The 25,039-nt window shown below is 33.6% G+C and overlaps 2 protein-coding genes across 3 annotated transcripts; one reads left to right on the forward strand and one right to left on the reverse strand.

Moving 5' to 3' along the window:
* Positions 1–2,299: 2,299 nt before the first annotated feature.
* LOC133779166 (uncharacterized) lies at positions 2,300–6,242 on the reverse strand. The gene is made up of 2 exons (XM_062219158.1): positions 6,203–6,242; positions 2,300–3,354 (listed from the first exon to the last, which is right to left on the reverse strand). The coding sequence occupies exons 1-2, from the start codon at positions 6,240–6,242 to the stop codon at positions 2,300–2,302; spliced, it is 1,095 nt and encodes a 364-aa protein (XP_062075142.1).
* Positions 6,243–15,456: 9,214 nt separating this feature from the next.
* Positions 15,457–20,480, forward strand: LOC133834850 (2,3-bisphosphoglycerate-independent phosphoglycerate mutase). 2 transcript variants are annotated; one of them, XM_062264618.1, is made up of 10 exons: positions 15,457–15,608; positions 15,774–15,970; positions 16,225–16,352; positions 16,533–16,683; positions 16,813–17,016; positions 18,119–18,543; positions 19,084–19,276; positions 19,363–19,458; positions 19,606–19,761; positions 20,082–20,480. In XM_062264618.1, exons 2-10 carry the CDS (start codon positions 15,809–15,811, stop codon positions 20,244–20,246), a joined length of 1,680 nt encoding a protein of 559 aa, XP_062120602.1. In that variant the 5' UTR covers positions 15,457–15,608; positions 15,774–15,808; the 3' UTR covers positions 20,247–20,480. The 2 variants fall into 2 exon arrangements, with proteins under 2 accessions (XP_062120602.1, XP_062120603.1); XM_062264619.1 differs by having other exon boundaries at positions 15,484–15,612.
* The last annotated feature ends 4,559 nt before the right edge of the window (positions 20,481–25,039 follow it).

The following is a 25,039-nucleotide window of genomic DNA, read 5'->3' on the forward strand; positions in this document are numbered from 1 at the left end:
AATCTCGCATTGAATGGCTCTATGGCATTAATGCTAGACCGACCCTAGGGTCGAAGAACTTATAAGCGCTTGCCTGGTCTACGACCAGATGACTATAGCCAAGGTATATGACCCCGGTGACCCTTTGTCACATGGCTAAGGGACGTTGTCCATAGTTACGACTCTAGAGTCGTGAGGAAGGTTATGTTGGTGACTAATCACCATACACCTGCCCTGAGCAAACTTATGAAAGAACCACTTATCAGTTAGGCCCTGGTGACCCTATCGTCACATGGCTAGAGGGAGCGATGCTCACTATTGTGACTTTTGGCCATTGTCACCTATTTGTTGGACTGTTAGTCATGTATGGCTATTATGGCCGTTGTTGATGTTATACCATGCTTTATGGTGTTTTCTTGCTGGGCCTTGGCTCATGGGTGCTATGTGGTGCAGGTAAAGGGAAGGAAAAGCTTGGCCAACCTTGAGTGGAGAGCTTGGGCGATGTGATGTACATACAGGGCCGCTTGACCGCCACAGTCAATGAGTTCTCGGAGGGACTAAGGGTTTACCCTATTTTTGCCGCTTAGGCCGGCGGGGGTTGTAAATTTGAAACTGTAGCGACTCTTTTGTATTACGAACTACTTGTAAACATTTTGAAAGGCTCATGAGCAGTTTATTTACTTAATGAAATGTATCATTTCCTTTTCATTGGTTTTCCACCTTAACCTGTTAATAGTACCTAGATCACGTTTTTTAACCAAAGGACTCGGGTAGCGAGTCAAATTTTCGGTTCACTGTTCACCGTAACTGTTCTGGGGTAACCAGGGCGTTACAAATTTCATCTCCAATATCCAGCCACATAGTTTTAAAAAACTCAGCCCCAAAACCATCCAGCCCTGGGCTTTTAACACCTGGAATACTAAGGAGAGCCTTTTTAACATCAGTTTTTCCAAAACTCCTAGTCAACTGCAGCTGCTGTTCTATATTCAGATAAGACCCATACTCCATACACTTAGCATTAAAATATCCATTAGCTGAACTAGCACTGCCCATATAGCCACGGAAATGATTCAAAAAATGTTGAACCACTGCCCCATAATCTTCAACTATTTCCCCTTGCTCGTTCATAAAGGAGACTATACGATTCTCCTCCCTTCGTTTTTTAATGCAAGCATGGAAATAAGCATTATTATCATCCCCCTTCTGTAACCAAGTTATTTTGCTCCTTTGTATTAAAAAACTTCTGTACCTTTCAGCATTCTCTTGATAAAGAAGAGCTGCTGATTTTTCAGCCTCTTGAGCTACCAAATCTGACGGAGCAGCTTGAGCTCTAGTGAGAGCCAGCTGATAATCACCTTTAGCTTGGTGAAATCTCTATTCAATATCTCCAAATTCCCTTCTATTGAACATTTTCAACACATGCTTTAATCTGAGAAGTTTCCTAGTCACACCCAACAAACCCCTCGTTACCAAAGGTTTATTCCAATTCTCTCGCACCATCTCCTTAAACCCCTTGTGAGTTGTCCAAAAATTAAAGAACCTGAAAGGTTTTGTACCCAGCGATCCCAACTTGAGAGATTTAATGAGGCAGAAGCAATGATCCGAACAAGTCTCCCAGTGAAATTCTGCTATTGAATTAGGCAGCTCATCAATCCAGTCTTCATTAATGAAGGCATGATCTATCCTTGAGTAGATCCTATCCTCACCATCTTGTTTATTGGACCAAGTAAAATTGGATCCTATTCTCTTAATAGAAACCAGATGAGACATGGCAAGCCAGGCATTAGAATCAACTAATTCAGCTGTGCTAATAGGCCTCCCTCCTACCCTATCATCAAAATTGAACACCGCATTAAAGTCTCCCATAATCAACCAAGGTCTATGCATAACATGTATGCTAGATAGCCCCCTCCATAGCTCCGATCTCTCTTGAACCGTGTTAAGACCATAAAAAAATGTAACCAAATGCTCCATCGACATGCCTAAGAATTTAATAGAACAGTGTATCATTTGGTAGTGATCAAATAGCACCTGAATCTTAGCATATGATTTCCTCCATAACACTAAAATCCTACCTTCCGAGTTCCTACTGCTGTAGTAATCCCACCCACAATACAAATTAACCATCATTTCATCAATTTTTTCCTTCTTCAGCTTATTTTCCAACAAAACTCCAATACCCACTTTATTAATCCTTAACACATTCAAGATAGCTAATTGCTTCCCTCTTTTATTCATACCCCTAACATTCCAACTAAGTAAATTGGAGCAATCCATCTATATTCAAGTCTTCTAAATTCCCACTTGTTCCACCTTTCCCCTATTCTTGAAGAACTTTAAATGCATTCTGCTTCTTATCTATCCCAGGTCTATACATCTTCCCTTTCCCTCGTGAATTCCCTGTCTTCTTGGGCACTTCCCAAATCTCCTTATTATTAGAGTTAGGAGACAAAGTCATAACCTGAGTAGCACCAACAGTATCCTTACTGTGATCTATACTAGCCACTTCATTTTTCCCCAAGTCTTCCTTAGCTGGATCAGGATCTTTGGCTGAACTCCCTGTGGTTATTTCAGCTGCAATAACACCTGGAACAGTAGGAACTCCATCCTTTCCCAGAGCAGCTACCTCCTTCTTAACCCAATTGTTTGAACCAGTTTTCTTGCATTCAGCCATATTATGGTCGTACCCTTTACAGTTATTGCATTTAATGGGCAGCCACTCATACTCAAAAAATTGCTCTTGAACTTGACCTCTTTCATTAACAAAATATATGATAAAAGGCGAGTTATCAGATATTTCCATTTCAACTAGGATTCTCGCATATCTAATCATCGATCGCTCCTTAGTGAATTTATCCACCATTATAGGTTTCCCTATAGTACTTACCAATGCACTGAGACATTTTTGGCCCCAATACTGAAGACCAAGATTAGGTAATCTGATCCATAAGGGAACCGACCGAACCAATCTGATGGTATCAAGATCTTGGGTCCAAGGTCTCACAATCATCGGTTTCTTGTCAAATTGCACCATGCCCGTTTCTAGAATAAAGTCCCTGGTAGCCTCATCATTGAATTTTACTATAGTCAGGCCTATATGCATCCTCACAATACGCTCGATTCCCAAATGGCCCCATACACATTTCACAAACCCTTCAAAGACTGCAAATGGGGGGTTGGCTCCCATCACCATACAGATCACAACTGAATTCCAAGATTGAGCCTGTGCAGCAACCTCATTCAAATCAAGCTGAGCCACCTTCTTCCCGTCTTTAACGATAGGCTCCTCATAGTGTAGCTTAGCTGCCTCACTAATCGACTGCTTGTCCTTAAGCTTAGCCCAATGCGACTGAGCAGAGATGTTATATAAAGCACCTTTACCGAGATGTTAAATGGTTTTTGGATAAAGACTCTAATTCATATCGGTCCATGTCATATATAATCATATTATATAAAGCACATTTACCGAGATGTCTTTCCACATCAATAATCTGAATCTAGATTATTTGTATCATTATGATACTCAGTAAACTGTACTTACAACTCCAATTAAAGAATTCCATAACTTTAATTTGTTGTTGTTGACTATTTTTATTCATGTGATCTTAATTCTCTCGTACTAATACAAGATCACATCCTCAATAATGAATATGGAATTTTTCTGATATTTACAAAATTATTCAAATAATAATTTAACAATCTAAATATGACAATAATAATAAACCATTGTATTTATTTATTCATAGAAAAAACAAATGTCTTTACATGCTTTTAGGACATACTCCTAACAATCTCCCACTTGTACTTAAAGCAAGTGAGGCATTTATCTCAATCCCATATTACGTACATGACCCTCGAATTGCTTTGCTGGAAGCGTCTTCGTAAACGGGTCTGCGAGGTTGTGTTCTGATACGACTTCAGAATGGACACACCTCCTTTATGTACGATTTCTTTGAGTTAGTGGTATTTGCGTTCTATATGCTTTCCCCTTTTGTGGCTTCTTGGTTCTTTAGAATTAGCCACTGCTCCACTGTTGTCACAGTTAAGAACAAGTGGTTTCTCCACTTCTGGAACAACTTTCAGATCGGAGTAAAACCTTTTGAGTCACAGAGCCTCCTTAGCTGCTTCACAAGCCGCTATATACTCGGCTTCTATGGTGGAGTCTGCAATGCTGGTTTGCTTAATGCTTTTCCAGACTAATGCTCCTCCTCCAAGAATGAACACTGATCCAAAAGTCAATTTCTGACTATCTCTTTCTGATTTAAAATCAGAATCAGTGTAATCAGTGGGGTTTAGGTCTCCACCTGAATATACAAGCATATAATCTCTAGTATTTCTAAGATACTTGAGAATATTCTTCACTACAATCCAATGACTCAATCCAGGATTGGATTGATAACGGCTGACTATCCCTACTGCATAACAAATGTCAGGTCTTGTACACACATGGTGTACATTAGACTGCCTACTGCTAAGGCATAGGGATACTGTCTCATGTTTTCCTTTTCCTGAGGTGTCTTGGGACACTGCTCCTTGGAAAGGAATACTCCAGAATGGGTTGGCATATCACCCTTCTTGGAGTTTTGCATATTAAAGCATTCTAGTAGCTTATCAATATAAGTTGCTCGAGACAGTGCCAAAGTTTTGTTCTGTCTATCTCTAAGAATCTTAATGCCCAGAACATACTTGGCTTCTCCCAAATCTTACATTTGGAATTGTTCAGCTAACCAGTTCTTTACATTTGATAATGTCTCTACATCATTCTCAATGAGTAGGATATCATCAACATAAAGAACGAGGAATACTACTATACCATCTTTGATTTGTTTATAGACACAAAGATCGTCAACATTTTGTTCAACAACCAAATGTTTTTCTTGTGTCATCAAAAATAAGATTCCAAGATCTAGAAGCTTGTTTGAGTCCATGAATGGACCTAAGAAGCTTGCAAACCTTTTGCCCTTGATCTTTTAATTCGAACCCTTCTGGTTGAGACATGTAAATGGTTTTGTCAAGGCAGTCATTCAGAAAAGCTGCTTTGACATCCATTTGCCAGATCTCTTAATCCATGCACACAGCTATGGACAAGAGTATACAAATGGATTTTAGCATGGCTAATGGAGAAAAGGTTTCTTCATAGTCAACCCCTTCTTTCTGTTTGTAACCTTTTGGCTACAAGCCTTGCTTTGAAAGTCTCTACTTTCCCATTCGCTCCTCTTTTCTTCTTGAATATACACTTGCAACCAATGGGTTTGTTATTCTCAGGTGGATCTTCAAGAACCCAGACAGAATTGGAATACATCGATTCCATTTCTTGGTTCATGGCTTCTTGCCATTTTTCCTTGTCAGAATGATTCATTGCATTTTCAAATGTCAATGGATCGTCTTTGTTTGTGTCAAACACAAGCATTTGAACCTCGTTTTCACAGTACGTGGGTTACTTACTAACCCTCCCACTACGATGAAGTTCTCTACTATTCTGACTAGAACTAGCAGTTTCCTCTTGCCGTTTTTCATTGGTTATTACTGGTGACTTTGCGACTTTATTTGAGACCATCTCCTCTAATACAATCTTATTGCGAGGTTTGTGGTTATTAACATAGTCATATTCAAGAACAGTTGCATTTGTCAATACAAATGTTTTATTTTCTTTTGGACTATAGAAAATTCCACCTCCAGTCTCTTTGGAATATCCCACAAACATACACACTTCACAGCGTGTTTCCATCTTCTCGGTCTTCCTTTTGAGCACGTATGCATGACACCCCCAAATTCTAAAATGGTGTAAACTAAGCTTACAACCATTCCATAATTCTATGGATGTCTTTTGGATAGACTTAGGTGGAACATAATTCAATATGCATGGAACACATTGAATCGCATAGCCCCAGAATGACAATAGTAATGATGAGAAACTCATCATATATCTAACCATATCTAATAACGTTCTATTCCAACTTTCTGAAACATCATTTTACTGTGTTGTTTCAGGTGTAGTGAGTTGGAATTGAATGCCATGCTCACGTTGATGGTTCTTGAATTCACAGTCCAAGTACTCTCTTCCTCGATCAGATCGAAGTGCTTTTTAGTGATTTACCTAATTGCTTTTTAGCCTTTGCTTGAAATTCTTTGAACTTTCCAAAAGTCTCAGATTTTCTTTGCATTAAGTATAGGTAATCATATCTAGAATAATCGTCAATGAAAGTGACGAAATATTCACAACCTCCTCTTGCTTGTACATTAGGTGGATTGCTAACATCCATGTGTACTAGCTGAAGGGGTTCTGTGGCTCTTGAACATTTAGCAAAGAAAGGTATCTTGGTCATTTTGTTTTCTAGATAGGATTTATAAACAGGGAGAGATCCAATAAATGGTTCTCTTAAAGGACTATCCTTTACAAGCCTATTTATTCTGTCTAGACCAATATGGTCCAATCTCAAGCGTCACAGATGTTTCACTATCGGAATCAGTTTAATAGATATAGGATTAGTTGTTTTTAAATAATTCAAAATTATAAAAAATTATCATTCATTTTGAGTATGTATACTTTGTTTATCCCAATGCATTTGCATAACAAGTAAATAGATAATTTCTTTAAAATAATAACTACTTTATTAATAAAAGAAATAAATGTTTATGCAAAATAGAAATAAGTTTCCAAACATTAATAATCAAAATTATTAACAATAAACTAAATTTCTAGACTGTAGTTTTCTTTGTTTAAAGAAATCTAAAATTTCTAAAACAAAATAAAGAAATTTAAATTGTTCAACTAACAATAAAATTACTAAATAAAAACTACTGCTCTCCAACTTCTCTAGCTCCTTACTTGCTACCAAAATCCTCATCAGCCTCTTCCTCCTTTTCAGGGTTCTGATTCTGTAAAAGGAAAGACAAAAGAAAAATAGATTAGTGGCATATATTTTTGAATCTACTATCCAAAAATTTGAATCTGATATTCATAATCTTTGAATCTATTATTCAAAGTTGAAAAATATATGTAAATCTTATTTACCTTTTTCGTTTGATATAAACGATGACTCTCAGCATAGACTTCCTCTGTCATTGCTCGCCACATCTCATGGGCTAAGTCATAGTGTATATATTTTTCCTTTGTTTCGTCAGGCATGGTTGAAAGCATGCAATAACGTGCCATACGATCGGATTTCATCCAATCTGCATATTTTTCTTCTGCTTCATAGCTAGTAGCCAGAGGTGGTTCTGTTGGAGGTTTTTCACAGACAGTTGACATCATCTTTTTATAAGAAAAAATAGTCAACATGCCTCGAAACCAGTGTTGCATATTTCCAGGTTCAAAAACCAAGGATTTGAGAAATGCATCGGTGTGTGATTCACCAATAGACATTTTGCTGGTAATCAATAAGTACAAATAAATATTATTATTATATTTAGAAAAATAAATATCAAAGTTTCGGAAATTAAACGTGATGCATGAGCACAATTAAAACACATAAAATAAAGATTAATTTTCACGATAAAATTTTCTAACAATTAAAGTGCCGCCTTAGGGTCGATCAAATTAATTTTAGAGAATTTATAAGACATTCTTATCTTTATTGTTTAATACTTAAAATAACTCTTTATTTTCTCTTTTAAACATTAAAGTACCGCTTAGTTTGGTCAAGTTATGATTATCCATTGCACGAGCTTAATCATAACTTTGTGAGTGTAACCCATTATTTCGGAGTTCATGACTTAACTTAGGACATGCTGCCTTAGGGTCGGTCAAGCCTAAAATACATCATTAGTTCCTCTCTATGTAAGAAATATAACCTTGCTATTGATATATCCAGACACCTTCCTTAGGGGGACGAGAACAAAGTCGTCGCGAGGCGCTATTCATATCTCACAGTGTTGTATTAATAATGGAGATCATGGGTTATGTTTGAGATATCAACCCTCTCCCACTCACTATTTTGAAATAAGTGTTTTTAACCTAATTAATTACAGTTTCTTTAAACTTTATGAACATAATTAAAATTGGAAAGAAAGCAAGTTTCTAGGTGCATATCCAATTTTAAATTACCAATCATGTTCATCTAAACTTTACTAAAAAAAACACCTTTTAAAATAAAGTTGGTTTATAAAGAAATTAAGTCATAAAGACTTAAAATTTGGTGTGATATTTTACCAAGTTTTCAAAATAAAACTAAGTAATTTACATGCAATTGATTTCACAAAACAATTCATATAAACATATAGGACAATCATAATAATCATGTTTCTACTAATGAGATGCATGATTATAATTGTGTGGGTTTTCTTGTATGGCATACAATGCATGAACATGTTATCAATCACATTAAAATATAATTATTTAAATAAATAAATAAACAATAAATGTTGAACCGGGTGCTTTTGGGTATTTCTAATTTTACAACCACTTTATAAAATTAAAATAAATAAAATAAAACTGCCTTGATCTCCATCGGGCTTCTTTACTTTACTGTCGGTAGGATTTGTGGCATTGTTGGTCCAGAATAATAATAAGAAAACAATTTTCAAATTATTTTGATTAATTAAAACAAACTTTTAAATAATCATTATTTTTGTTTTTCTTTTTAATTAAAACAACTTTTAATTAAAACTGTAGTGAATTTAAATTAAAATCTGTTATTTTGAAAAAATAAATTTTAAATAAGATATTCAAAAAAGTTTGTTAAGACAACAAAAATATCTCATTATTTAAATATCAAATTTCAAAAATAGGATATTTAAACATTTTAAAATTTAAAAAAAAATAATAGATTAATTTCAGAAAAAATAAAAAAATAAAAAAAAATTCTAGACTGTCAGGCGGGGACACACGGCGTCAAAACGGGGCCGCCGGGGCTGGACCGTATGGATCCGTATGGACACATCTGTACGGCTGTCCGTACGATGTCCGGCAGCGGCTCGGAGGTTGGCCACGGAGGTGCGGTGGCTGAGTTCTGAATCCCAGGCTCCGTTCTGACTTTTGTGTGATCGGAATTACAATTTTATGGTGTCGAAAACCAAATAAAATTACATAAATCCTATGCCCTTTAATGGCTTACACAATGATCTAATCATAAACAAATCCTAACCCAAAAACACCATACAATTAACGATTCAACATTCTCACGCATTCAATCACATTAAGCCATCCATTCATTCATCAAAATAAATAAATGCATAAAATTAAACCCACACAGATTCAATACATATATATGTGAGGATGGCTCTGGTACCATTTGTTGGTTTTTATTGATCAAATAAGAGATTATACGCAGTGGAACAACAATCAAATTGTCAGATTAATCCCATAAGATTTCTAGATCTACTTCTTCACACTCATATATATATTGAATCAAGGACAAGAATAGAAAAATTATCTCAGGTCCTTCCTTGCTGCTATCTTTTCGTATGGCTGAATCCTTGAGATCTCACACCAAGATCTTCCAAAATGTTCTCAGGCACACAAAGAACGAGTGTGGGCTCGCTATACAAATAATAGGCAATAACTATTTATCAGATGTTCTCAACACATGAGATCTGATAAAGTTTTGGACCTAGGTTTTGTGAAGAATAATGACCTTTGTTTTTGTCACTGTTCTCTTTTCTCTGAGAGAATCCTAGATATTTTTCTATTCCTGAAAAATTACGTTCTGTGAAAACCGATATTCAATATTTAATAATATCCAATATATTAAAATATTTGTTATTTTAAACAAATTCAAAATAACTGATCAGTTATCAGATTTTTGTTTAAATAATAATATTTTAATCATATTAAAATATCTCATTATTTATTTAATATTTAAATAACTAAAATTGTGGAATCAAGAGACTCAGTCCATCTCTTATGCATGTAGCACAGTGCCTGTGCACTGTGCCACACGTGCACCACATGGCTGTGCAGACATGTGATTTTTCCCAATTTTTATTATTATTTAAATACCAAAAATCCCAAAAATAAATTAATTCAAAATTAATTATATTTTTGTTAAATCAAATAATTAATTAATTCTTAATTAATTAATTACACATAATTAAACAATAATTATGTTTGATACATAGAAAAATATTTTACTTATCACATAAGTCCTTTTTGCCTATTTTTTGTATTTGCCTTTGACAGTGATTGTTTGAGCCATTTCGGGGACCATGGACCTATAACATTAAGCTCCAATAAATTGAAACTAAATAATTAAACTCTTTAATTATAATAGTTAATTTATTAATTATGATATTACTCCACTATAAATTCATAATTGCACTCTTTATGTTATAGATATACTTTTACAGAAATCTTTTTCTTAAGTCGTCCATTGATATAACCATCTTACAATAGTTCAACCCTTTAATTAATTATTTCATAAATTAGAATGGGAGAATTACCATTTAACCTTTCTAATTTACTTCTTATTCCTTAAGTACCATTAATTCACTAGTGAATAATTAATCTACAATCTAATTATAGATTTGAGCTCAAAATCATTCAGTTCCAGAATTAACCCTTAAGGGAACTAATATACGATCCGTTAGGAAAGATTAGATTCTGTATTGTTGATACATGTTCCCAGCCATCCATGATATTAAATCTCCAAAACAAAAGTCATTAGCCTCATTCTTTGAAGAGACCTTAACGAATGAATCAAAAGATTTAATAAACATGAATAGGAGTTCATGAACACTAAGGATTTAGGTTGATCTATAAATGATCATCAGTTATGATATGAATTACAAGTCTTTATTATTAAATAGTTTTTGGATAAAGACTCTAATTCATATCGGTCCATGTCATATATAATCATATTATATAAAGCACATTTACCGAGATGTCTTTCCACATCAATAATCAGAATCTAGATTATTTGTATCATTATGATACTCATTAAACCAGAATTACAACTCCAATTAAAGAATTCCATAACTTTAATTTGTTGTTGTTGACTATTTTTATTCATTCATGTAATCTTAATTCTCTCGTACTAATACAAGATCACATCCTCAATAATGAATATGGAATTTTTCTGATATTTACAAAATTATTCAAACAATAATTTAACAATCTAAATATGACAATAATAATAAACCATTGTATTTATTTATTCATAGAAAAAACAAATGTCTTTACATGCTTTTAGGACATACTCCTAACAATTATTCTACTTAACAATTATGTGAATGTATAAATATTTAATTTTATAAGAATTTTAATTCTAAGTGTATAAATTTTGTGATTTTTATTTCTGTTACAAATTAAATGAAAATAAACCAATTCCAATTATAAAAATATATATAACTATAAATTCATATAATTAGACTATTTAAAAAAAATTAGGGCAAAAAAAAAAAAAAATAGAATTGGGCCATTTAAAAATAATTAGAAATAATTATTAAAAAATGGGAGGGGGGGGGAGGCTTTCTACTTCGGTTATTATGTAAAAACTGAAGTAGAATCCCCACTTCGGTTATTATGTAAAAACTGAAGTAGAAAGTGGGGATTCTACTTCGGTTTTTACATAATAACCGAAGTAGAAAGTGTCCTGCAAGGAAGCGTACCCCACTTTCTACTTCGGTTATTATGTAAAAACCGAAGTAGAATCCCCACTTTCTACTTCGGTTTTTACATAATAACCGAAGTAAAAAGCCTATTTTTCATTTCAGTTTTTAACTACTTTTTACTTCGCTCCGAACTACTGCGATTGCGAATTTTAGCGAAAACAGAAGTAAATCCTTTTTTTCTTGTTGTGAGGGCATAATGGTATTGACAAAATATGTTGGGCATCTAGCGTGTTAAATAACTACTGAACTAAAGTCATGTACAATGTTCCAAGTGATTGAATGAGGTCAGATACTCTTAGTGTTCCTATTAGGTTGTTTGAACTTGGAAGAAACGATGGAGGTCTCGGTATCCAAGGATCATTGAAGGTGATTTTTCATCTCCATTACCTATGCACCTTCCCTTTCTTGATAGGTCTCTTCCCCACAAGATACTGCCCCAAGTCAATGATGGGTGCTGACCTTTTCTAGCATCTAGGATACTTGAATTTTGGAAGTATCTACCCTTTATCACTTGAGCAATAAGGGAAGTGAATTCATCAATATATGCCAATCTTGTTTTGCTAGTAAGGCTTGGTTATATTGGAAAAAACTTCTAAAACTTGACCCTTCGTCGCTCTTAGGTCTACAAATCTTATGCCATACCCTTAAATGAATTTTCCTAATTGAAGTTATAGATCCCCACTGATATTGAGCTATTAATCTGTCATTTTCTTAGCACAAACCGTTTGAAATTCTAAAGCAACACGTGAGGTATGTTGGCATAGCTTGCACCACTACGTTCAGAAAGATTTCTTTTCCAGCTTAAGAGAAGAGCTTTGAATCCCATGTATGTAATCACATCCATACTTTGTCATTGATTAAACTATATAACACTTTTTTATTTTTGCCTCCCAACATAGGTAAACCCAGATATGTTTTTATGGCTTCAGTCATCTGCATATTGAGAGAAGATGCATAAAGGGTGCGTACCCCATCTGAGGTATTTAGAGAGAAGTATTACTAGTCATCTGCATTACTAGTTATTTTTAGCCCCAAGATGTCTCTTCTCCTTTCTGCTTGTCAGATTAATGTTGAAAAACTTTTTGCACCAATCAGATGTAAATAAAATGAGAGTGGGCCAACTTATCTCAAACCTCTTTAGGGCCTGTTTTGTTACTAGGGACAACTGATTTGGACTGTACAATAAAACACAAGGGAAAATTTAGTTTTTATGCTTAATGAGGGGTTATAATCAAAAAAATGCTAGGCATTTCAATCATTTCAAAAAAATGCTAATTTTTTTTACAATACCCAAAATACCCCTCTCATAATTTTTCTCATCCCTTCCCCTTCTCTCTTCCCTTTCTCTCCTTCAACCCATTCCTCTCAACTCCTTCTCTAGAAAAAAAATTCATGGGTAAGGTAAAATATCATAGAAATCAATGTAACAGCAAGTATTCCTCACTTAGGACACTAACATACTGCATTTCGAACATATCTGGGCATGATTTTTGGGTTTTTATTGCGATTTTTTTTCAGATCTGAAACTTTGAAATCTGCAGAAAATCGACGTGGTTCAATGGTGCTCGATGCCAGCTCGATGGGGCCTTCAAAATCAAGATTTTCATGAAAAAATCGATGTTGCTCGATGGTGGTTCGATGAAGGTTTGATGGTGGTTTGATTGTGTTCGATGCAATTCTTGCAAGATACGTAATTTTTCACTCGGGTGTCCGTTTGGGGTGATTTTTTTTATTTCGGGTATTTTTTCAAGATCTACACATTTGAGATGTGTATAATTTTTTCAAGATCTACACATGGTGGTTCGATGGTGGTTCGATGGTTGCTCGATGGTGGTTCGATGCAATTCTTGTAAGAGACATAATTTTTCACTCGGGTGTCCGTTTGAGATGATTTTTTTTTATTTTGGGTATTTTTTTGAGATCTACATGTTTTATATGTTCACATACACATTTTCAAAGTTTAGAACTTGAAAACATACCAAAATATATCTTGAACATGAGGTATGTTTTGCATTTGTCATTTTTTTTCAAGATTTATATTTCCAAAATGTGTATATACACATCTCAAACGTGTAGATCTTGAAAAAAATACCCAAAATAAAAAAAAAATCACCCCAAACGGATGCCCGAGTGAAAAATTACATTTCTTGCAAGAATCGCATCGAACACCATTGAACCACCATCGAACCTCCATCGAACCACCATCGAGCAACATCGATTTTTTCATGAAAATCTTGATTTTGAAGGCCCCATCGAGTTGGCATCGAGCACCATCAAACACGTCGATTTTCTACAGATTTCAAAGTTTGAGATCTGAAAAAAAAAATCGCAAAAAAAACTCAAAAATTATGCCCAGATTTGTTCGAATGCAATATTTTAGCGCCCTAAGTAAATAATACTTGCTATTACATTGAGTTCTCTTATATTTTACATTACCCATGAATATTTTTCTAGAGAGAGTTGAGAAGAATGGGTTGAGGGAGAGAAGAGGAAGTAGATAGAAAAATTATGGGAGGAGTATTTTGGGTATTGTCAAAAGATTTGATATTTTTTTGAAATAATTAGAAGACCTATCAATTTTTTGATATAGTACACATCATTAAACATAAAAACTCAAATTTCCCAAACACAATTCTACATTTGACATATTCCAAGTTTTTAGACAAATATGTCCACCTACCAATTTAGTCTCAATATTTAGGGACTGTTATATTATAATAGTCCACGATGCCACCTTTTTATTTATTTATATATTATATTTAAAAAAATTTATACAATATTTGTGAAATTTTAAATAATGATTTTTTGTATTAAAATATTATTACATATATAAAAATATATTAAAAAAATTATTTAGTCCCATACTAAGCCAATACAATATAGTACTAAGATAATTTAGTCTCATACAATATAGTACGAAAATAATTTAGTTTAGCCCAGTTCAATCCTAACTAATAGTCCAATCCAATACAATATAATCCTAGCCCTAAAAGTATATCATTTCATACTATGGATTGATGCATTGAAAACCCTTCTAATGAACGATAGGGCTGAGCAACAAATTCAAAAACCTGAATAAACTGCTCAAGCCGACTGCCCGAACACCGAAAAAATTGAAATTGACGAAACCGAAAACTGCTGAAACTGCCTTGGCAAAAACCAACATTAAATCGGTCGGTTTATAAGTTGGTCGCAAACCGACCGTACAAACCGAAACCGACTGAATATGGTTAGGTTCCAAATTTGTAGATATAACATTGTAACCATGTGTTTATGTTTTCAAATCATAAAGTTAAAATCTGTAAGTTAACAAATTAAATAAATCAATTTCATATTAAAAAAAAAGCTAAAAAAATGGATTCCAATAATCTATATTTTTTAAAATTAAATTTCCTTAAAAATTATTTAAAAAATAAAAAAATAAATAAAAAAAATCAAGTTTGGTTCAGGTGGTTTTAACCGATCAAACCGCGGTCTAAATCAGTCGATTTTTTTGGTGTTGTAAGTAGGTCGGTCAGTTTTTGAATTGCACCAATCCGAATCAAAAACCGAAATTTAAATTTTAGAATAGAAAAAAAACCGCCCTAGCCAACCAATGCTCAATCTTAATTAAAGGCACTAGTAAAAAATTAACTAGGAGGAAATTTAGCAAAAGATCCCCGGCATATTCTTTAGCGAGCAAACTTTTATTCGAATGAAATACTTTTAATTCGCTCTTTAAAACAAATATTAAAAATTAAATAAAATCTACATTCACGTGCGTACCGAATCGCTCGACTCATGCGGCTCAACCGTCCTGGACCATTCTCGATACCAGTGTTCGACGTTGTAACTGGATAAGTGCATTCTAATACAGTAGAACCCGGAACACAAGATCACAAAGCGGGCTCCACAAAGACGCAATAAGCACAAGCCACGTGTACCCTAAGAAAGGCAATTCAACGGCGTGAGATCTGATAATCTATGGGAGAGTTTTGCTTTCCGTCGCCTATATATTTACATGGGTAGTTGATAGTCTGGAGGAGTCTGTTCCATTTTCTTCCATTGATTCGAAACTTGCAGAGGTTTCTTCTTACTGTGTAAGTACGTCTCTTTTTTTTTTTTTTTTGGTGTTTTCGGTCTCTATCGCTATCTGATTTTATTTTTTCATTCAAATTCTTTATTTTCTGTATTAAAAAAAAAGTTTTTTTCCTTTCTTATTGGTGGATTGGAAACAAGCGATGTATATTTGTTTTTTTTTCCAGTCATTTTTAGAGTTAGCGAGCAGAAAGTAAAGAGAATGGGGAGTTCAGGCGTTAACTTCAAGTTGACGGATCATCCAAAGCTCTCTAAGGATAAGATCGTGGCTATGGTTGTTTTGGACGGCTGGGGTGAAGCCAGTCCTGATGAATACAACTGCATCCATGTCGCCGAGACGCCCACCATGGATTCCCTCAAGAAGGTACTAAGCTTTCTTTTCCTTTTTGGATGGATTTATGCAAATGGGTTTTTATTTTTATATGTATATTGATCTGGATCCGTGCATGTGGGATGGTTCTAGTTAATTCCTAGATTGTATTATACCTTCTTTCGTAGTTTTATGAGCTGGGAAATTTTAAAATACGTGTTGTGATAAATGAGAAAATTCTAAGCTAGATTATACACTAGTGGGTGTGTGCTTTGTCTAATATCTTTACTGGTCATGATTTGGATAAGGGTGCTCCTGAAAGATGGAGGTTAGTCAGAGCTCATGGTACTGCAGTAGGACTCCCAACCGAGGATGATATGGGCAACAGTGAAGTTGGTCATAACGCACTTGGTGCTGGGCGAATTTTCGCTCAGGGGTGAGTATTTCTGTTATTTTTGACCAATTTTCTGTGTCTTAAGAGTTTATTAAAGCATGCTGAATATATGAGAGCACTTTCTCATAGCAAGAATACATCGTATTTTTGTATTTGGTTTTTTATATCTAAGATGTTTGCCTTTTTAATAAAAATACGTACATTTTTCTTTTCCAAATTAAGGGCAAAGCTCGTCGACTCTGCACTTGCTACCGGAAAGATTTATGAAGGAGAAGGTTTTAAGTATATCAAGGAATCTTTTGAAACTAACACATTGCATCTCATTGGGTTATTGAGTGATGGTGGAGTTCATTCCAGGCTAGATCAAGTGCAGGTAGGTTTGCTAAATGGGGACAATCTTTTCTATTTTATCATGGATTTCCCTTAAGTTGAATAACTGTCCCTTTTCTTCCCTTCCCTCCCCTTTCCTTCCATTCAATTTTTCTCTTTTCTTTTCTTGCAGTTGCTGCTTAAAGGTGCTAGTGAGAATGGCGCAAAAAAAATTCGCCTCCACATACTTACTGATGGTCGTGATGTCTTGGATGGTTCTAGTGTGGGATTTGTGGAAACTATTGAAGATGACCTTGCAAAACTACGTGAGAAAGGTGTTGATGCACAGATTGCATCTGGTGGTGGTCGTATGTATGTCACAATGGATCGTTATGAGGTATGATATATCACAGTTTTCATGTCTTTTAAACTGCAGTAGCCGCGATCTAATTAATGGTGCTTACCTTGAATTTGGCCTCTTTGTTTTGTTATAATAATATTGCAATGTATTTTTCTTGGCTTCTGTTTCTATACATGGTATAAATGTCTTTTAAATTGTATGTGATGAATAGTGAACCTCATGTACTCAATCACTGTTATACTCTGTAGTTCTCTTGTCCACATGCAAAATTGCTTATCAATGCTTAGTACTGTCGGTGGGATAATGTTTATTGTTTCACTCTATGAAATGAGTGCTGAAATTATTGTTTCCATTGAATTGAAATATCAGCATGTATTTTCCTAGACATGATGAGAAGGGAGTTGGATGGCCCTGTTCACATCAATTTTATAAGTGAAGTTAACATTATCAACTTCCAATAGTGTTGAATTTGTTGTCCAAACAAAGTATCTTACAAAATTCATATTAAGTTAATAAACAGATGGAAGCATGCAATATTGGTTTAGAAATTACGTATATGCTTCTGCATTATTTGTTTAGTAACTATATGTATCTCTTTATTAATACTATTCAACAAAGTTTCTGTTGATTTGCAATTTCCATACTCCCTTTTAAGTTGCTTGTAGCTGAAACATAGTGTATATCCATTGTTGTCTAGTATGTATATCCATTACGTATATGCTTCTACATTATTTGTTTAGTAATTTGACTATATGTATCTCTTTATTAATACTATTCAACAAAATTTTTGTTGATTTGCAATTTCCATACTCCCTGTTAAGTTGCTTGTAGCTGAAACATAGTGTATATCCATTGTTGTTTAGTATGTAATATGCAGCCGGATCAATTAATTACTCGACTCAAATTCAGCTTGGTGGGTAGATGAATGAAGGCATAACTTTCCTCTCCCATCCATTAATATTTTCTAAATAAGATGGAAATTATGTGTTCTCTTCTTAAGGACATAGAAATGATAATGTCATGTGTTTGAAAAATTGTACCTTCTGTAGTCAAACTCCTTAGTGATCAATTGTTTCTACTGACGCTAATTTTTTAATGAAGTTAATTACTGTACTAATGGTGATTAAATATTCTGCAGAATGATTGGGAGGTCGTTAAAAGAGGGTGGGATGCCCAAGTTCTTGGTGAAGCTCCTTACAAATTCACGAATGCTCTTGAAGCTGTCAAGAAATTGAGACAGGAGCCCAATACCAGTGACCAGTACCTCCCCCCTTTTGTAATTGTTGATGAGAGTGGAAAGCCTGTAGGGCCAATAGTGGATGGTGATGCTGTTGTTACTTTCAACTTCCGAGCTGATCGGATGGTTATGATTGCAAAGGCACTTGAATATGAAGATTTTGACAAATTTGATAGAGTTAGGTTCCCTAAAATTCGTTATGCTGGTATGCTTCAGTATGATGGTGAGCTGAAGCTTCCGAACCATTACCTTGTTTCTCCTCCTGAAATAGAGAGAACATCTGGTGAATATCTAGTGCACAATGGTGTCCGCACTTTTGCCTGCAGGTTAGTCCACATCATTTATGTGTTCTTCAGATATGTTAGCAATTTTCCATTTAATTATTTTCACGTCGCATGCAGCAGGGATGTTTCACTATGGTTAAATGTCATTTTTTGGCTGTTAATTCCTAAGATATTCTTTAAATCATTTTGAAGTTTAAGGGGTATTTTCAGTTAACTTTGACTTATTTTTTTGGTTATGAAAATTAACTGTCTTCTAGTGCAGGATAACTTAACTTGATGGTTGTGTTTGTGATTCATTATTTGCTTTAATATATAATCCAATGTTTATTGTTTCTGGTTCCCCTAATAGATTTGTTAATGCGACTGTCACTTATATCCAACTTCCTTGGTACGTGTGTTTATGCATGTGTCTGTCCACGTTTTTACAAATCTTTAAGTTTTGCACACTTATAATCTTAAGATGACAACCAAACCTGGGGTGTAGTTACAAAGTTGATTGTCGTTCTGAGCCTTTTCTCTGGACTTTTAGTTATGCCTTGCTTGTAATACTTACCTCTTTCCTTCCATTTTTCCCCTGATCAGTGAGACTGTTAAATTCGGTCATGTCACTTTCTTCTGGAATGGAAACCGCTCTGGATATTTTAACCCTGAGATGGAAGAATATGTTGAAATTCCAAGTGATAGCGGAATCACATTTAATGTCCAACCACTCATGAAGGCTGTGGAAATTGCTGAGAAGGCAAGGGATGCTATACTTAGCCGGAAATTCCAACAGGTATTTTATATCTTCTGCCTTTCACGTAACAAATCTTCAGATTGGACTAATGTTCATTCGGTACCTTCTTTCACATGATTTATTAGGTTCGTGTCAACTTGCCAAATGGTGACATGGTGGGACATACAGGTGATATTGCGGCTACAGTTGTGGCTTGCAAGGCTGCTGATGAGGCTGTTAAGGTACATTAGCTTTAAACTTTTATTGTTGAAGTATGTTAAAAAAGAATTGAATTGACAATTTGATCTGATTGAAGGCTATTCTAAACATGTATAATCTACATATTTATTATCAATTATAAAATTTGACATTATGACGCTTGATTGCAGATTATCCTTGATGCAATAGAGCAAGTTGGTGGAATTTATGTTGTCACTGCAGATCACGGAAATGCTGAAGACATGGTGAAAAGAAATAAGTCTGGGAAACCTCAACTTGACAAGAATGGGAAAATCCAAATTCTCACTTCTCACACCCTTGAACCTGTAAGTTCTTTTTAACTCTTTTTGAAGTTTACTAAAGATAATATATTTTTTTCATTGCCATATGGAAAATATGTGCACATAAACTATTTCAACGCTGAGTCATTATGGTGTAAAAATTCAATCTGCACCTTGAAAAGATCAATTAGGTGGCTTTTGGATGGTTTTCATGGGTAAAATTGTAAAATCTTGTATTGGGTGACTTCAGCCGTATTTCTTAAATTCCAATTATTTTTAAATTTGTTGGATTTAAGATTGTAGTCTGCTGAATGTCGAAATAGCTATGGAGGATTTTGATGATTTCTAAAAATTCCTTTCTTTAGGTGCCAATTGCAATTGGAGGCCCAGGACTAGCACCTGGTGTTAGGTTCCGCAATGATGTTCCTGATGGGGGGCTAGCTAATGTGGCTGCGACTGTCATGAATCTGCATGGATTTGAGGCACCTAGCGACTACGAGCCCACTTTGATTGAGGTGGTTGATAACTAAGGCAAGAAAGAAAGAAAGAATGACTCGAGGTTTTAATAATATTTTTTCCAAATTTTGACTCAATTTAAAGCCATACATAGGAGGCTGTGGATTATGGAAAACGCTAGCCTGGTTTAATAAGTTGAGAAAACTTTTATTATTTGCTGTTATGATGTTACTTTCTCATAGCTGTCTTTGGAGACTGACAGAACAAAGATAAAATATAATCCGATATGTGTTCACCTTGTTTTGTTATTTTATGGATTTATTTATATATTATAATTGCCAATGAATATGTTAAGTTTTATGCACCTTTAATATGACGTGGTAAATATTTAATGAATATACATAATTAAATATTAGGATTATATTTTTTTGGACACATTTTGTATTATTATTTGTTTGGATAATGTGTTTTAACAAATTAAATTTTGTATTTCGTATTTTGTAAAATGGTTTAAATACAATCATAAACCTAGTGTTAATTAAAGTTTTTTTGAATTAAAATCACAAATAATTTATCAAACTAATAACTTATAACAAAAGTAACATTATTTTGTCTAACTATTGTGTTGTTATATTTAATTTTTTGTTAATTAAAATTGAGTTTAGGGGTTTATTTAAATCATTTTACAAAACACAGATTAAAAAATAATTTACTAAAGCACATGGTTCAAATAAGTAATGAGATAAATTATAGGGTCTAAAATAATATAAACTCTTTAATATTTGTAGTGATGTTGAACAACACACTAATATAAATGAATTCATGACAATTTTTTCTTTCAACTCAATTTTACTAAGATTCGAGTATGAATATATATAAATATATATATTTTTGGAAGGGATTAGATTATGAATATGGTATTTTCTTGGATGTGTAGAACCTTTCTCTAGAATAAGGGTTGTACCCCTAAAACAACTCTTCTTTAAAATAAGCAATTTTCTCTTTTCGATCTATCTCGCTAGCGAACTCTATTTTGGTAATTTCACTCATAGGTCAGCTCTCTTCTCTCACATTTGCCTTTTCTTTTGGTATCTCTATTGGTACCAATATAATCTTGAATCTCTCTTTCTTTCATTTTCTAAATCTCTTAGTTTTTTACATTGTTTGAGTTTGTTTTTTATTAGGTATATGATAGGACTTTTATTGTCTATTTTCCCAAAGTCAATATTTGAATAGGGTTTTTGATTTGGAGGTGTAAGAGAAACCTTATAGCCCTTAATCTTACCAAACATGGAAACTCTTGCGATCAATGCATAGACGAGCTACTCCATTTCTAGGTACTTCAATTTTGTGCCTACTAGGTGTTTACTAATGTAATACACTGGTTTCTAGACTTTATCTTCAACTTTCACAAGCGCAACAATTAGTGAGAACTCAAATACAACGAGAGAAAGTTGGAGTTTATCAATGCTTCTTAGTTTAGTGAGTGATGGAGATTTACTGAGATGCTCTTTCATACAAGCAAAAGTCTCGTCACATTTCTCGTCCCACAAGAACTTCTTGCCTTTTTCAAAGTTTGACAAAAAATAGTAATCACTTGTTTGTTGAGCATGAGATGAAACAATTTAAGGTTGCTACTTGTCTTGTAAGCTTTTGAGCTTCCTTCATGTTTTTGGGAGGCCCCTTCTCAATCAGTGCTTTTATCTTGTACAAATTATCCTTTATTCCATGCGAATTGACCATAAGCCCCATATATTTTTCCCAAGGACACTTCTAAGGTGCATTTGAGTGGGTTTAGTTTCATCTAATATTTTCAAAAGACTTGAAACATATTTGCCGGTTGTTTCTCAATCAACTGTTAACAAACATATATTCCATGTATACCTCCATGTTGTGTCCTCTTTTCTTTGCAACATCTTGTTCACTAAGTGCTAATAGGCCACACCTGCATTTTTTAGACCAAAATGTTGGATTTAAATCCTATTTTATGGACACATATGTATAATGTATAAGTTATTATAAAGTATGATACAAAATTAAGTGACCAATTATGTTATAAGTATCATATGGTATTAAAGTATTTAATGTGTAGAAACAGGAAATTAAATTTTTAATTTTATTATGGGCTAAATTAGAAATCACTAATTATTTATTAGGGTTGTGGTCTCCTGTAAATACATATCATTTTATTTTGTCTGTAATCCTGTTAACATAAAAGAAAAAAGAGACTCTTCTCTCATAAAAATATATATCATATGAGATGATCTAATTTCCTATGCAATCTCCAACAGCGACTTCAGGTTAGTACTTCGGCTCTTATGTTCATATTCTTATTTGATTTAGCAAATGATCTATAAAAATATGATTTATGATTTTATATTAAAGTACTTTTAGTAACATGCTTATGATATGAGATTGTATATTGAAATGCTGATATTTATACATGTTGCTTGAGTGTTTTATAATCCTAACAAGTGGTATCAGAGCCACCTTTGCTAGATTAATTGAAGATTTGATGATTTTGTTCAAAAGAGTTTTTTTTTATTTTTATTTTTAATAATATTAGGGTTTTTTTTATCTTCATTCTATGATTTTTGCTTCATATCATTAACAATATTGTATTTAACATTTAAGATTATTGATATGTTAATCTTTTGAAGCCTTTATTTATTTATTCGGATGAATTTGTGAGACTTAGTTTCCTTTTCTTTTGTAATTAACAGTGAGACTTAGTTTCCTTTTATTTTGTAATTAACAGTGGAAGAGTTTTTTTGTTGTTTGTATAATGCAGTATGACTAGTTTTGAGTCTTGGGTGCCGAATAAAGTTTATTATTATTATTATTATTATTATTATTATTACATAAGGAAATCAATCACACGTTATATGCAGTTTGGTTAAGTATTTAAATTGTGTTAACTATTTTGACTTTTATAAATAATATATTGAATATGAAAGTTACAAATTTTGAATGTGTGATTATATATATACATTATACAGTTTGTTAAATATACATTTGAAGTAATTAAATTCAAATTTTTGTTTTGGATTTTCTTAAGGATGTCTAATATTTTAAAGGGTTTATATATTTTTGGACTCTGTGTTTTGTCTCATTACCTGTTTGGACCCTGTGTTTTGACAAATTATTTTTTGGACCCTATGTTTTGTAAAATAGTTAAAATAGAACCTTAAACTCAATTTTGATAAGAAAAAATTGAATAAACAACACAGTTTTTAAGCAGAATGATTTTATTTTTGTTCTGGATTGTTAGTTTGGTAAATTATTTGTAATTTTAGTTGAGAAAACATTGAACAAAATCGGGTTTAGGGTTCTATTTTAACCATTTTACAAAACATATGGTCCAAAAAGTAATTTGTCAAAAAATATGGTCCAAACAGGTAATGAAAAAAAACACAGGGTCCAAAAAAGTATAAACCCTATTTTAAATAGATTAATTGAAACAAGATGTCACCAAAGTGACCTCTTTTGTGTAGATTAATTTATTTAAAATATCAAGATTATTGTGTGTTTGTAATTCTTGTGTTCATTATTTAACCCAAAGGTAAGCTAATATCTACCCGAATTTCATGCACACCTTTGATAATAAATGTGTGACAATTATACAGTAGTGCAAATATTGAATTATTGTTTGGCATGATTTATTGTCAATGTTTGATTGTTACAACAAGAGTACCGCTTACGGTTAATATTACTATTCAAAGACTTGATATTAATGTTTTGTTTGGTATCTTGAGATGAAATTAACCATTGTTTGAATTTATTGTTTTATATGAATTCTTATGTGAGCTTGGTTTGTTTGTCTTGTTATATATTAAGCTAGTTCATTTTTTGTTGCCATAATATATGCTAATATTAACTCTATTCCTATGCTTAATGGGACCGATTTTCAATGCTTAATGAGAAAGGAACTTACTTATAGTTCTTGGCTGTATGGATTTAGACCTTGCGTTAAGGGATGAGCAACATGCATCTTTCACCAAAGAAAGCACCCATGAGGATAAAAGGGAATTTGAGAGGTGGGATCGTTCAAATCACATGAGTCTAATGATTGTGAAGCCCAACATTCCAGAAGCCTTTTGGGGCACAGAGTCCGAAGGGATTACGGAGAAGAAAATTTTTCTCTAACAAATTAAGGAACATTTTGCTAAAAACGATAAAGATGAAATGGCTACACTTCTAGGCTCTTTGATGTCTATGAAGTATAAGGATCGAAGAAATGTAAAGGGGGTACATTATGGAAATGTACCATATTATTTCAAGACATAAGGCACTCAAAATTACACTTTCTGATGATGTGCTTATGCTTATGGTTTTGATATGGCTTCCTGCACAGTTTAACAAATTTAAAATTAGTTACATATGTCAAAATGATGAATGGACTCTCAATGAGCTCATTGCTCACTATGTTCAAGAGGAAGAAAGGTTGAAACAAGAAAAGACTGAAAGTGCTCACTTGGCCACTACCCCTAAGCATAAGGGCAAGAAAAGAAATTTTGATAATGATGCTGCTACGAGTCCAACTCAAAAGAAACAACAATTTAGAAGGTTGTTTCTTTTTTAGCAACTCTGGACATGTGAAGAAAGAAGGTACCAAGTATTATGCATGGCGTGCAAAGAAAGGGTTGCCTAAGCTACCGAAAGCCAAGTGATGGTGAAAGACTCATCTTCGTGGGTGATGGACAATCGGCGAAAGTAGAAGCAATTGGGAATTTCAGGTTATTGTTAGGGACTGGTTTTTATTTGGATTTGAAAGACACTTTTGTTGTACCGTCTTTTAGAAAATATTTAGTTTATGTTTCTTTGTTGGACAAAATTGGATATTGTTGTTCATTTGGAAACAATAAGT

This window comes from Humulus lupulus, chromosome 5, assembly GCF_963169125.1.
Source record: "Humulus lupulus chromosome 5, drHumLupu1.1, whole genome shotgun sequence".
Lineage (NCBI taxonomy): Eukaryota > Viridiplantae > Streptophyta > Magnoliopsida > Rosales > Cannabaceae > Humulus > Humulus lupulus.